Source organism: Ixodes scapularis, unplaced genomic scaffold (assembly GCF_016920785.2).
Source record: "Ixodes scapularis isolate PalLabHiFi unplaced genomic scaffold, ASM1692078v2 PGA_scaffold5__190_contigs__length_132052651, whole genome shotgun sequence".
Lineage (NCBI taxonomy): Eukaryota > Metazoa > Arthropoda > Arachnida > Ixodida > Ixodidae > Ixodes > Ixodes scapularis.
In genome coordinates, this window is record NW_024609880.1 from 26,447,383 (window position 1) to 26,462,295 (window position 14,913).

The window sequence follows — 14,913 nt, forward strand, 5'->3', positions numbered from 1 at the left end:
AAGTGCAATAAAATGTATGTTCAAAGTTTGAAACTAAAGAGGTATTTGAAGAAGTGGACGAGGGCTTTTCTTCATTTTCAAATAAATAATACTTAGCAGCCTATTAGACTTTACTGTTTTTGGCGCATCTGCATTACAAACTTATTATAGAATTATAGGCATCTAATAAAGCGTTTTTTTATAAATGAACTAATGTTACTAGCTACCTTTCATCGTGATTGGCCCTCTGTTGCCTCATTTAGATATAAATTAAAAAAAATAATAAAAACATGTTTGAAGTTCTGTGGAGACACGTGGAGGGAGGCCGAAGAATTGATGGTCCCTAAAGTTTAGGAAATCGTCGAGCGTAGCGCGAACATAATCATTGGCGATGCTTTTTTTAGCTCTACAAGCCTAAATGCTTGCAGGGTTTATTGATAAATTAATGCCTCAGGTAAATGCGTGTGGCTTATAATTTGAATGTATTAGTGTTATTATTTTTGATATTAGCAATCATAGTCACTAAAAAGGGACACACGAGAATATATATGAGTCCATTAAAACAATATAAAGGTGTCAACCTGCTTTCATGACGATCACCGTCACCAACAGATTGCGGAAGCAGTGTGTACTGTGATTGCACGAAAGGCACTTAGGGTTAGTGTCGCGTCGTCGGCATCTTTTCTTGAGAGTAACAGTGTACGTCAAATTTGCCTCAAAACCAACTCAGTTTACTCGGCGAATGCGGTTTCGTAATTGAGGCTTGTTATGGTAGGCAAAAAAGTGAGGTCTGGAGAATGCTTGCGTGTCTCAGTGTCCGAGAACGGTCCCACGCTTCATGCCTCATGTGTCAATATTACCATGGTGTCATCTCTGTGCTGGCTGGCAGCAGCGCCGCAACGGCAAACACCAGGTAATTCTTCCAAAACTAGGTTCAAAAGAAAATCGAGCAGGCAAAAACATTTCAAAAGTAATAACGTCTCCTGATTCCATTTACCTCTGCAGAGGGAAGAGAATGCTAAATCCGGAAATTTCTGCTTTAATTTTATTTTTTCTATTCTTGGAATGCAAAGTGGCGATGCTTCCAACATACTGATTATGCTGCGCTTCCTGTTCTTATTTTCTTAAACCGACCATTTAACTTCTATTTAACTCACAATTCGACAGTGTGCAGGTGAAGTTAACCTCGCACAGAGAACCGTTTTGTTCGTTTCGCACGAGAACTCGCGCATACGACACTTTCGAAAGCCATACACTACAACACTTTTACACCCAGAAGAAGCTAAAATGCTGCTATATAGAGTTATCCTTTCAGCACCCTTATTTGGACCTAATACACACTCCATTGTAAAATAAGGTGCTGTTGCACTAAATTCACTTTATTTAGGAAGGTTCAAAAAAGGATGCGATGGTAATGTGGGGTAACATTTTCAGTTTAGCAACAGTATTCCTTGAACGTAGACATTCGTTGAACGTAGATATATTACGCATTAAACGAAATATTGAGGATACCAAAGCAATTAACGTGTATCCTTCGTAATCGCGAAGGTGGTTCAGCTGCAAATGAATATTTTTGAACTGTCGAGTACCAGAGGCGGTGGAGAAATGATCAGGGCTATGATTCTTCTCTTAGGCGTGATTAATGACCTCCCCGATCGAAAAGACCATCAGGTTTTCCTGATGGACCATCAGAGTTTCTTGATGGTCCATCAGACTTTTCTGATGGTCCATCAGGTTTCCTGATGGACCATCAAAGAAGTCTGATGGACCATCAGCCCACTCCTGATGGACCATCAGCCCACTCCTGATGGACCATCAGCCCATTCCTGACGGACCATTAGACTTCTTTGATGGCCCATCAGGCTTCCTGATGGACCATCAAGAAGGTCTGATGGACCATCAAGAAAGTCTGATGGACCATCAGCCCATTCTTGACGCACCATCCGACTGTCCTGATGGACCATTAGACTTCTTTGATGGCCCATCAGGCTTCCTGATGGACCATCAAGAAGGTCTGATGGACCATCAAGAAGGTCTGATGGACCATCAAGAAGGTCTGATGGACCATCAAGAAAGTCTGATGGACCATCAGCCCATTCTTGACGCACTATCCGACTGTCCTGATGGACCATCAGATGCGTTTAGATGGTCCGTCAGAAGTTCCTGACGGCGCCTAATGGTCTGTTGGACACTCTTGATGGGCTGTCAGAGGTGGTCTAATGGTCGTCAGAAGTTTTATGTTTCACTTCGGTTCCATCAAAAGCGCCTTATTTCCCGGCCGTCGGGACTTTCTTTGCGCACAATGTTTATCAAAAGTGCTTGATTAATTGTTGCTCGCGGTATTCTGACGGCGCCGTCAGAGGCGTTTAATAACAATTGATATATGGGTCGCGACATATTTGCCAGCATGTGATGAGTCGCGGGCTCGCGAGGTGCTGACACAACTATGTCACGCGATTTGTCTTTACTCACTGAGTCCCCGATTCACCGGCAACTGTGCGTTCGTCTGCAATCACGCACCGTGGAAATTTCCCGTACTCACGGTAGGGTTCATCGTTTCGCATATGCTTCATCTACGCCTTTCATTACCAACGGAAGGTGGACAGACTTTTCGTCGACACATTAATTTTTATAGACACGGCAGCCCCCGAGCCCCGCAACCGTTGTGCGCATCGGATGGTCGCGGCGGCAATTAAGTTCAGCTTCCAAACAGACCGCGCGGCCATTGCTTTGCTTTACTTTGCTCGAAGGTTAAATAGTCGGGGGAATGCGCCACCGCCTCGCTGAATGAGCGGCCCAAAGTCGAGGAGGCTCCGCAACTGTGCACGCTACAAAATAGGCGATTTGAGGCTATGTCGCGATAAAAAAAGCTGTCGTTGAATCTCGACTATGATATATGATGGGCCGCAGCCGCGTGGTCAATGGGTTGATGTGATTTTTTTTATTAAGGAAAAGCCTTATATGTCTCTTCATTCAGACGACCTTAAAAGTTCTTGAGCGGAAACACGTCGAGTCACGAAAGGTACTAAAACCGGCGACATGAAAGGTAGAAAAACCTGCATTATTCAGTATTCAGCTGCACTATACTTTGTTTCAGCTTCGGTCCGAGCGCGGCCGCTGTTATGAGCCGAAGGGCCAATCAGACAGCGAAAGATACACAACGTCATGGCGTGCTCTCTGCAGTACCAGCCGGCATTCGCCGTCTCCCTGTGCGCGTTCCTTCGCCGGCTAGTCGTATCAAGCGCAGAGAGCACACCATGACGCTGCGCTTTTTGCGTTGTTTGATTGGCCCTTCGGCTTATAACATCGGCCGCGCTCGGACCGAAGCTGAAACGAAGTATAGAACCCTTTTGAACCAGGGCGGTCGTTAACGAAGCAGCTTCGCATGGGTTTTAGACTGAATTAAAGTTTTCAACACCACCGCCACCCACATAGATATAATAAAAATAAATAAAAAACACAAAAAAAAACTCGCACAAAAAACGTTTTCTTCCTTCTCCCAAAGGGGGAGTCGAACCAGCGACCTCTTGTTCCGTATGCCGACGCGCTACCCCTGCGCCACGGGCGGAGGACTGTCGAGGGTCGCCTAAATTATGAGTTAGTCTTTAATGTATCCGCTACTGCCGACGCATCGGCTACTTGCGGCGCCAGTTTCTTTACACGCAGTGTTGACACTTGACATATTTCTCTCAAAAATGTTCTCATTCAAGTTCATACGCAGTGTTCGACACTCGACGATCCGTTAATTTCAATGTATGCTTTATATTTTGAAAAACATTCGCCGCTTATATCCGTTCGAGCAACTGCGTCTTCATAAGCTTCGAATCCAAATCCAAATCCAGTTGTTTCGTGCGCTTTGTTGCCTCGGCAGCCTCACCCTTCCTCGTGGAGTGTTTTCGAGGTTTTAGATATTTCGGTAGGTTTCACTCGATTTGGCGAGAACGGAGAAATAAGCGACGTCCACAGGGCTTTATTTAAAAACTGCAATCCTTCGAATGTGGTCGACTTCGAGCGTAGGACGGCGTACAAGGTGTCTTGGGACGGCGACGCGAACGCTCGAGGAGGCTATTACGACGCCGAGATCCTCGAACTGACGGGTGAGTGTGTATTTTTTACCATCCCGAAGTGCGACGTAGCCACAAGCAGTCGCCGTTTTCTTTCTTTTTTATTGCGACTGTAATTAAAAGTGAACATTGTAGATTGCTTATATGGGGCACCAAGCTAGGCAGATGAATGCATGGGCTAATACTTCAGTTGAGCGTGTGGACTGAACTGCCTTGCACGTGATATCATATGGCACCCTGCAATCCGCCATTGCCCCTGTGCCTTAAGTCCGCGCTAATTTACTCGTACTCCACCGTTCCGAGTTTCACACTCCGAGCGCAGCAACTAAACGAAGCATAGCGTACAGTAGCGCAACACACCGTAGCTGTCGGCGAGCTGTATGAGCCACTTCCGACCACAGTTTTATGACAAACCCAGCATTTCGCGGATGCCAAAATTATTTTGAACATAAATTAATTAAGGGCTCTGTAAAATGGTAAAGTAAAAGCCCCCCCCCCCCCCCCCCACAAAAAAAAAAAAAAAAGAAAAGAAATGCGCGGCGACGTTAGGAAATTTTTACGAATGTTTTAATATTTGTGAAAGGTTTGAAGACTCGCTTCAACCAGATATGCTGAATGTTACTTTGACTGATCTATTTATTGACCATGCATGCTGCTTAGATTCAAATGAAAGACAACATTCTTGAACTCGCTTGTCAAAACAAGAAACTCTCAAACTTGTCAGATATCTTGGGTTTCCGTCTTCCAGCGCGAGACGGAACCTGTCGATGTGCTACTCCAATACTGGCACACCACCGTTCAATAAATAGCACATTAATTAGTTTTCAGGCGAGATGCATGGACAAACTTTTTCCGCAACGTTTTCGCTTTCCAATCGAAGTATCTTTATTCGCAGGGCTGTGCATTCTACAAAGGGCAGCGATCGGACTGTCCTCTCATCTCGACAACTTTTCTGTCGCTGTACCATCATAACGCTATTGTTCGATGGGTAATTGGTTTTCAGGTGAGATTCGGGAACAAACCTTTTCCGTAATGGTCCTGGCTTTGAAATCAAATCATTTTACTCGCTGGGTTAAGCATTCTTCAACTGAAATGAGGCAGCGATCCACTGCACTCCTCGTCTCGGCGACATTTCTGTCAGCGCGAAGAAATGACTTGCACTTCGAGAAATACTCGGTGCAAAAAGAGCACGCTTGAGTGGCAGTCCTTTGGTGGCGCTTCTGTCCATTTAATGAACAGAGCGCCAAACTCTTGCGCTCCGCAGCACAAACTTAGGCGCACAATCGTGGCTGATTCAATGTCAATTCATGCGAGTCATATAATACATGGCTTGCATTGATGTTGCATCAGCTGCCATTGCTTCCTGACCAATTTATTTATTCATGATCACAGATGTACAGTCGGGGACAAAAGTCCCCAGGACGTGCTAGCTGCGGCTGAAACCCATTGCTCTGCCACCTGCCGGCGGGTCGCCTGGTTTCGAGATCACACAAAAGCGCATGCGCGTCCTACTCTGCCTGCAAACATGTGCGTTCCCTGCTCTTCTGCAGCACAGCACCTAACTAGGAATCGGGCACATGGTACTGCCTCGGAGATAGCGCTGGCGCTGACGAGCGTCTGCTATACATTCCAAAACTCGAGATACCGCCATGGGGCATTGCGCCGCATTTCGTCGTGTCAGCGCACCTTGCTTTATAACCAGTTCAGCTTATCGCTTAATTGAGCTGCCGTGACTTCTTGCTTTATAGGTGCCGTGTCAGTAAGCACTATCTCCGAAGTGGTACCACACGCCCGATTCCGAGTTAGGCGCCGCGCCGCAGCAGAGCGGGAAAGCGCACACGTTGGCAGGTACAATAGGACGCACGTGCGCCCTTCTGCGATCTCGAAACCAGGCGACCCGCCGGCAGATGGCAGAGGAATGCGTTTCAGTCGCAGCTTGCGTGTCCTGGAGACTTTTGTCCCCGACTGTACCTACAAGAAACCCAAGAGGAAATGGCAACTGAACTGGCCAGGCGCAAACAGGCAGCTGAAGCATCTGCAAGTTCACACAAAGCTGCTCCTCCCAGGAACGTCAGCCCTTGTGCCCTCTAACGCAAAGCAGTTTTTGTGGAAATTTTGTCACCAGAATATCATTACCTGTCTATGTAATGTGGTACAGCCTATTTTTTCTGGGAGTGTCCAAAAGCTAAATCTTAACGCTAATTAAATTTTAGATGCGGTTTATGTCAGGACAAAAGCTGAAAGTGACGATGTTGCAAGGCTCTCAAAAGCAGCGCCAGCCACATATGGCTAGCAGCGACCGAAACGGGCACACAACTGGCCAATCCAATTGATGCAGAAAGAGAGCTGGTCGTGCACAAAATGTGAGTGTGGAGAGCAGCTTGGGAATCCCAACACTGCGTAATGTCATGTCGAGTCCTTAAAATTTATACTTCCTTGGGATTGCTCTGTTTCACCACTCAGTCAAGGCTATGCAGTTTACCAAGCCTTCTTTATTTCACAAAGGCCAGTAAAGCAGTCGGGAGTGACAAGGAAGACAAAGAATCAACTCAATCACAATAAAAAAAGAAAAATAACAGGGATCCAGTTTGGTGCCGGCAACAATGTGTTGTCATGATTTGTTGATGAGGAATGCCATGCTTTCTGCCTACACCCCAAAGTGTGTGAGAATGCTGCTAGGGGGCACACCAGCAGAGCTGCTAGAAACACCTTTCTCTGACTTACCCCGCTCTATCAATTGCAGGACTACCTGCGGCTCGGCTGTTGATGGGGGAGGTGCTGTAGGGCCCTACTGCCTAACACGTAAGTCATTTATGGCCTGACCTCTGGGTACTCGTATGTTTACCGTACTAACAGAACCCATGCTTTAGCATTAAAAAGGTAACTTTTTTAATGAACCTGCAGTATATGAAAGAAGTTTGCTGTGCGGTGATAGAGCCGAACATGTCATAAGCAACACATGGCTTATATCTTGCATAGAGGATATTCATTCATAAAGGGTGAAAACAATAATGCTGAGAAAGAAGGCATGAACGGCAAAGAGCTCTCTACTCTACTGTTGTGGCTGCGCTCTGTTGCTGAGCAGAATGACCGAGGAATGTCCTTCCTACGTCATGACTACGTAGCAAGTTCCCCAATGTTGCTAGATTACCTCCCAAATAGGCTCCACATGCATCCACCAGGTGCACATTGAAAGATTGTTTGATTAGCTTTAAAATTAGTTTGCTTGTGCCCTTCAGGAAAGGACTGGTATTTTTGAGGTTATGTTGCAACCTGCAACTCATTAAAGCGATAAAATGAGCGCTGGAATTTGGTTTCTGTACCTCTTTAATGTGAAATTGTTTTTTTCAGTTGCTGACGAGGACATCCTTGCAAAGAATGAGATCGTGGATCCTAGCATCGGCCTCCAGAAAGGGAAGGAATGGTAAAATAGAAAAACTTTTCACTTTCATTCAGTGTATAATATACATTAAAAGAGTTTAGGATAGTGCAGGGGTGGCCAGAGTGACATGGAGTTAGAGCCGCAGACAGAACTACGAAAGTCTAGAGTCGCTGGAAGAAAAAAAGGGGGGTGCTACTTTTAACAAGAAACAATATGCAGGGAACAGTTATTTCCATAGATTACAAGTATAATGGGCGATAACAACAAATGACACTATGCATCAGAAGGTCCTTTCCACTGCTAAGCAAAAATTAATACACGATTCACTAGCCAGTCACTGCCCCTGACAACTGTTATGCGTATACGGTTGAAAGTCTTTCTAGAACAATAAAGGAAACGGGGTCACTCGACGCATCTATGTGGCAAAAAGCATTCCAGGTGTATATATGTAGTGTGTTGCCAGGCTGCCAAGACTTGTAGCTCTTTCTAAATTCTAGAACCCTTTTCGTCTAGGGGACACGTTTTCCAGGGAGCCGCGAGCTGCACTTGGACCCGCAAAGAGCCGCGTGCGGCTCGCGAGCCTCACTTTGGCCACTCCTGAGACAATGTAAGCACAGTAGATTGAATCGATTGCAACAAGAAGTCATTAAAACATTATTGTAGCCAGGCTCTTAATTGTAGTTACAACCAGTGCCTGGAAAACATTCTGTTGTCATGCTCACCTGATGCAACTAAGGGATTATGTTGCTGTTTCATGCAGATGCCATGAAGCTTTGTAGGCCCATCAGCTTCGCAGACGCCCATGAAGATAGGAATTCATGTGTAGTGCTGTCTTAAATTTAAAGGCCTAAATTTCATTAATGTAATAATTTTAGTGCATTTTCAATGCATCTTGGAGTATACAGTACCACTCTACGTCAACGACTGGTATATGTGAAGCTGTTTCTCGCTTTTGTTTATAACAGATCCATGTCGGGCAAGGTGTGCACGTCAACCAGGAATGCGGGCAACATGCGGAGAGCAGAGTGCGACTCCATGTTTTGCAAGATCACTGCTGCTTCCATAGGGTGAGTGGAAGTGCTTTTGGAGAGGTCGGTGACCGGCACCCTCTCCAACAAGGCAAAGGCAGCGAGGCAAGAGAAGGCGTTTGCCCCGCTCACTCAGCGCAAGGTGCAGGCTCTCTCATGAAGCAAGCATTTTTAAAATCTTGATATGAATCTCGCGGAGTCGCGTAAAATATTTCATGCTAAATTCGTATCAACGAAAGAGAAACAAAATTTATATTTTGAAACACAAGGAATGCATGAATGGGCATTTATTTATGACAGAAAATATCTTGTATGCAATTTACACGATTCTAACACGCCCCCGATAGTAACACACGGTTATAATCAACCCACGAATGTTGAAAAAATGAATTAATGTCGATTCTACTGCGCAGATAAATGTCGATTCTACTTCGCAGATAAAATAATGACGGCTGAACAACATACACTTTGTGGAAAACATTTTATCAAATGCACATACTCGGAAAGTGCCCACACTATGTGCTGTTGAAGCCCTACATCAAAAACTTGCAAGCAAAAATTCGGTTTCTTTGTCTTTCCAACCAAGCTCGCATGTCACCGTGGACCACACCGAAGACACCACCAACATCACTCGGTTTTCTGTTTTTGCCAACGCAGTTACTTTGTTTTTTAGAGGTAACCTTACAGTAAAATCGGTTTTGCTTTTCCAAGGCTGAAACACCATTCCACGAGATCGCAAAAACAAAAAAGCGATTTTGGATTCAGATTGGATTGGATTTGAAACATGTGTTGATGGTGACGGGGCTGGCCACTTTGCAGTTTTTTTTTAGCATTTTGTTTAGTTTTGGTTTTTGGGTCCGATTGTAACATGCATGTAATTTTGAGCTCCAGTTTTTGGGTAAAGTGCGGCTGATCCCTGGCAGAAACAGGCAATCAGCTGCCCGGAGCCTTGAAAGCTTACAGTCGCTGATCGTGGCCTCCTTGCCACTATCAGTTGTGGAGCACGCATTCGTATCAGCCGTCGCAGTGCGTAGAGGAATTCGGAACACCCAAAAATTTTCACGTCGTATACAATGCACTTCGGCCGGGGAATTTGTTAATTTGTTTTATTCCGAAATTCGTACCAGTTAGTATCACCGAGATTTTACTCTAGTAGGTTGTCTGCTAACACCTGGACATGTGATGGGGGTACCCCGCCAAGAATGAGTCAATCATAACAGATAATAACCGTAAATAATCGCACATTTGTATTTTGAACAGATAATTTTATTTTTCGTTCTAAGCAACAAACTCAAGCAAGTGCTCGAAGAGAAGTCAACGGAGAGCTCGATGCGTCGTGGGCTATCCGGCAAAGCTGGCGTGGCTACGAGCTGTGCCGTTCGGGTGCATAGTGGTGGTGTAGACGTGTTACAGCCTAGCCATTTGAAACACCTGTGGGCTTTACGTGGACCAAAGCGGACTAAGCTGTCTAAGCGCCTATGTGTGAGATAAGTAATGTCAAGGTCATCGCGTTCAGGGCGAGATTACTCCAACAGTTGAGTATACCTCCAAACAGCGGCGCTGCTCCGATGTGTAGTGCAGCTACATAGCGGTTTTCGCCATGTCACGACTACGTCCAAGATCCCCAACATTGCTAGATTACCTCCCAACGAAGCTTCAGAGGCCTCCACCAGGTGCACATTGAAAGACTGTTTAATTACCTTTAAATTTAGAGCCAGGCCATGAATGGAAGATCTTTCAAGGAATGTGAAAGATTGTTTTTATATAGAACTGCATTGTTCTTTCTGGTGCTCATGATGCTATTTTTTTTAATTCTGTGGCGTGTCTAAGCTGTTACCACAGCGAGGGATGATAACCAAGTATAAGCAGTTTCCAACGTACATTGTCTACTTATCTACAGTTGTAGCTCCTATTTCTTACAAGGTCACTAGCCTAGCAGTGAGATTTATAGACATGGGCTACCTGTTTTGTGCTTAAAAGAATCTAACAGAAGCCAGGGTGAGCTGTCTATTGGGAGTGGAACATAAATCAGGATACTGCGGTACTTTTGCTTTCATGGTGATCTCTGAACACTGTAAATACTAAGAAACGTTGAAGGTTTGTTAGGTGCCAGCTGCCACTTAATTGCTTTTATTTGAGACTAATTTACCCTTGGTCTTCTCAAACTATGACCCTCCAGCCTGTATTTATGACGTTCTATATTGTTTTAAGTCTGAGCACTGCAAAAAATAATCACCCTGGAATTTCAATATTCCAGGCTGCTTTTGACTACACCTGAGGGAGAAAGGTACCACCAGGCTGAAAGGGCAGCCCGGCACCAGAAGATACGGCGGTACCTGTCAGAAAAGCTGTCCAATCTCAAAAGAAATCACTACAAAGGTATGTGCATCTATACTCTAACTTCCTTAATTAAGTAATATACTATTTTGGGTCTCAAGTTTACAAGCAATGATTTTAAATGACGGTACAGATAAATTATTTAGTGGTTAATATATCTAAATGTTTATGCAAACAACTTTAAAGTAGTCTGTTGATCAGCTGACCACTTGAAAAAGGCTGTGGGTTGCTTGGTCGCTACTGCCATCCCATCAGGCCGTGCTCGCTCACTCTCCAAAAAGTTGCATGGTCACACAATTACAATGAAGCACGTCACTCTTACTGCCCCTTAGTCGTCTCTAGGCCCACTCTGCTGTTTACGTATGTCAATGGTCGTCCTGTGTTTGGACTCATTGCTGATCTCTGAATTGCCCTTGATATGTCCAGGCTCATCCCTTTGCTGCCTGTCCTCCCCCGATGCGTGGTCCCACCACGGACTGCCCATGCTGTTGCAGGTCTGCCATCGCTTGCACCCCATGTTGTAGCCTTTTTACCCTTTTCTTCATATTAATTTAGCTTAATTTATATATTGCCAATACTATTGAAATGGAACAAATGTACTATCGCAGCCAATATGAGCTGAAACGCCACTGCACGTGGCACGCGATGAGAGTTGTCTCTCAGATTGTTCAGCAAACCTTGGTATGCGTTGAGGTAGAAACAAATCACTTCTTGTGCTCGTTGCACCACTATGCCGTTCCGTGTCAATTTTCAGCTCATGGTGGCACAATGAGTGCAAGAAGCAACCTGCCTAAACCTCAGCAAACACAGAGGTTCACTGATAATTTGACAGGTGGCTCTGATAGTACCGCACGCCAAGCGTCATGGCGCTTCAACTAATATTGGTCACAATAGTACTTCCTCGAATGTTTCTGGTTTTTCTGTACTACCTAGCCATTCCGCCCAGCGAAACAATGTATGATTTCATAACTTCATAATAAAAATATCAAAGCAATGCAGCTTGTTTGACTTTATTCTTATTAGTAGCTGCATTCGCCGTACTCAAATGTCGGGCTGGCGATTACCAGTGTGCAGTGGATAATATAATTAAATTCTAAGTGGGATATGCACCTCGTCATGCTCCAGGCATGGCATAATTAAGTTTCCAGATTATGCATTCACATATTGTTGTGTTTTTTAAGTTGTGGCCAACTCGATTTGTTTCAAATTAGCCATGAAACCACCCTAATCAAACCGTAAAAAAATAGGCGTCTCAAAATACGACAGGTCATTCGACCATCAGACCAATCCAACAGACCATCAAACCATCAGGCCATCAAACCATCAGGCCAACAGACCATCAAACCATCAGGCCATCAAACCATCAGGCCAACAGACCATCAAACCATCAGGCCAATAGACCATCAAACCATCAGACCATCAGGCCATCAAACCATCAGACGTCCCAAAATACGACTCCATCAGACCATCAGACCATCAGGATTTTCCTGATGGTCTTTTCGATAGGGTCTCTACTGCTTTTCTCTGCATGCGTAACATGTGCATGCGGGTATTGTTGTTTGTAAACTTGCTGCTCCTAAATGAAAATATCTTGGATGATGCTAAGTACGTATGTACCCCATTTTTAGGCTGCTCGAAGTATCCAAAGTGTATTGCATACTGCACTTAGCGTGCTTGCCTTGGAGCGCTCACGCCCTTGCCTTTGTGAGCACTCAAGATTATGCAGCATTCGTGTCATGTCACCTGTTAAAATCGTATGGTGGAAAGTTCTAGCTTGGGAAGTTTAGTCACTGGATCCCGTGAAAAAAGCGCAATTGCCTTCCCCACCTACCGGCAGGACGCAAATAGGTAGCGACATACGGACGACCAAAACGTCTCAAGCTGATTGGCTTAACGGTGTACGTTGCCATGGCAATCGGCATTTGGGTCCTATTGAAGCTTCGAAAGGATCATTCTGAACAAGGGGCGCCAAGGTTCTGATGGCTTGTCATAGTACCGAAACCGTTTACGCCAATGTAAGTGTCCTCTGTAGTGTATATGCAACTAATGAAATAATCTGGTTTATGCCCACAGATCTTTCACTATTATTTTGTTTTCGTGCTCATTTCACTACAGGAAAAGTATTCTTATATGCACCGCGATACCGCATGTACTGGTGACGTGATTATGCGGTTATTTTGCCAGTATGGAAAGAAAATCTCGGTCTTCCAGAAATGCCTTTATAAAACAACCTCTCATGCGTATTTGAATGGGCTCCCCAGAACTAGAGATAGAGAGCTCAAGAAGAAAGTGGCTACTAAGTGGACCAAGTTGACGACAATATGAAGACCTTGGTGCTTGTTTACAACGATCTAGTGACTTTAGGAGAATTGCCAACATGTTGTGTCATTCCGGAAATAAAAAAAAAGTTTAGAAGAAAGCACCAAATTTCGAATTGTGCTCAATGATACTTGACAGTTACAGTCCTCAGGAAGATTTTAATATTTTGTCAATAAAATTCGAAATTGATACAATAATGGAACTGTGTTTTATGTGATTCAATAAAAAGAAACTTTGTAGAGCCGAGTAAAGAAAAATATAGACGCGCACAAAAGCTTAATTACGGATTATTGATGCTTTATGACTGCCATCTATATATTCTTAGGGACATTCTTATGTTAGTGCATGGGCGCAAGGCGTTGATGTCCAAGAAAGGGGGATGATTCAATTAAGCTAAGAGAAAATAGTGTTTGCTAGATCATCATATACTTTAGGTTGTCGTATTATTCTTGAACTCTACGCACACTTAGATACCTCAGTGTATGGAATGTTTTATTTTATTGTAAGCTGAATTTTTACCCAGGAACTCCAATAACTTATCTGCAGCGCATTGAAAAATGGCTGTGTTCTGTGGCACCCAGTCACATTTCAATCCCCATCAAACTGATAATGTAAAAAAAAAGTCGAATTTTCAACCTGTTTCTTGAAAATAGTTTTTGCTATAGGAAGTCAAGTTGCGTTCAAAAGATGCAAGGGACGCAAGCGATAACATGCACTTCAAATGCACAAGTTCATCGCGCATGCACTCCGATTGGTTGGTGTAGCCGGTTCTGATATGCGCATTAAAAGAGGAGCTCCGTGACGTGGAGTTTTTGGTGCTACTTGGTTGGCGTCATGGGCTTGCGGCGTCGACTGCGCAATGACTTACAGTGACCTAAAGTATAAATATTTATATCGTTATACATGATACTATAGTTTGCGAGCAGCGCCAACTAACAGTCAAAATGAACAGTTTTCTTTCGGGAAAAGAATGGTGTCTTTCCGTTCACCTGCGCAAGAAAAACATCACATCATTTCTAAAATCCCCGCCACTAGAAAGTTTTATTACACGTTCTATTTTTGGGGCAGTCTGATAACAATAGGTTATGCTTGCGCAAGGGCGCAACGGAGTATCGAGTGCAGCTATCAAAGTTATCGAAACTGTCTACTATAACAACAAAACTATACCTTAGTCAGCACTGCGAGACATACCGTTCTTTGTAAGCATATTTTTTATAGGCACTTTAATTCAGCCAATAAGAAACAACCTTCCTGCAAATCAATATTCTGCAACAAACAGCCGCTTTGATATTGTTATTATATTGATCAGATAAATCGATCGGCGAGTTTTCCTATGCGCCTAGTCGACGTCCTTGTCAACCCTTGTCTTAAAAAAAGAGTCTCCGAAACTTTTGTGCCAAAAATATATATCTTTTAATGCACTTAATGTGGAAAAGGCAAGACGAAATATCTTTAATCACTGGCAGATGTTTATTTGCGAAGGCGTGTGGCAATAACTGTGGAGCTCATCAGAAGCTCATTTCAAAGAATGAAAGTTACCCAGCTTGAAATCTTCCGATAGATGAGCTGGCTAAGCTAGCTGATCTTGGTTAGCAGCTTGTGCACATTGGGCTGCTTTGACACCACGTGACATGGGCGAGAGCACGCGGTGAATGTGCAACGTGGATAGAGAGTGGCAGAAATTAGGAAACTAAAAACGGAGGAGAAACTTCGGTGCCATGAGCCATACGACGCTTTTTTTTCGGCCACATGGATTGGTGCCGTCATCTAATGGTTCAACAAATGGCTTGGTCAAGATGGCCGC

At 44.3% G+C, this 14,913-nt stretch overlaps 1 protein-coding gene across 3 annotated transcripts; it reads left to right on the top strand.

Annotated features, from left to right (window-relative positions):
• Positions 1-3,802: 3,802 nt before the first annotated feature.
• On the top strand, positions 3,803-11,780 carry LOC115313483. 3 transcript variants are annotated; one of them, XM_040212691.2, is made up of 8 exons: positions 3,803-4,076; positions 4,939-5,046; positions 6,787-6,845; positions 7,395-7,467; positions 7,939-8,032; positions 8,391-8,492; positions 10,711-10,832; positions 11,217-11,780. In XM_040212691.2, exons 4-8 carry the CDS (start codon positions 7,422-7,424, stop codon positions 11,312-11,314), a joined length of 462 nt encoding a protein of 153 aa, XP_040068625.1. In that variant the 5' UTR covers positions 3,803-4,076; positions 4,939-5,046; positions 6,787-6,845; positions 7,395-7,421; the 3' UTR covers positions 11,315-11,780. The 3 variants fall into 3 exon arrangements, 2 of the variants coding, with proteins under 2 accessions (XP_040068625.1, XP_042149749.1); XM_042293815.1 differs by lacking the exon at positions 4,939-5,046; XR_005715796.2 differs by lacking the exon at positions 7,939-8,032 and having other exon boundaries at positions 3,805-4,076.
• Positions 11,781-14,913: the final 3,133 nt, after the last annotated feature.

Bases quoted from the DNA above. Each gene is read 5' to 3' on its own strand.
- LOC115313483 (XM_040212691.2), top strand. From the start codon at position 7,422: ATGAGATCGTGGATCCTAGCATCGGCCTCCAGAAAGGGAAGGAATG. The intron at 7,468-7,938 runs GTAAAATAGAAA...CTTTTCGTCTAG, and splicing joins CTCCAGAAAGGGAAGGAATG to GGGACACGTTTTCCAGGGAG. The intron at 10,833-11,216 runs GTATGTGCATCT...TGATATGTCCAG, and splicing joins CAAAAGAAATCACTACAAAG to GCTCATCCCTTTGCTGCCTG.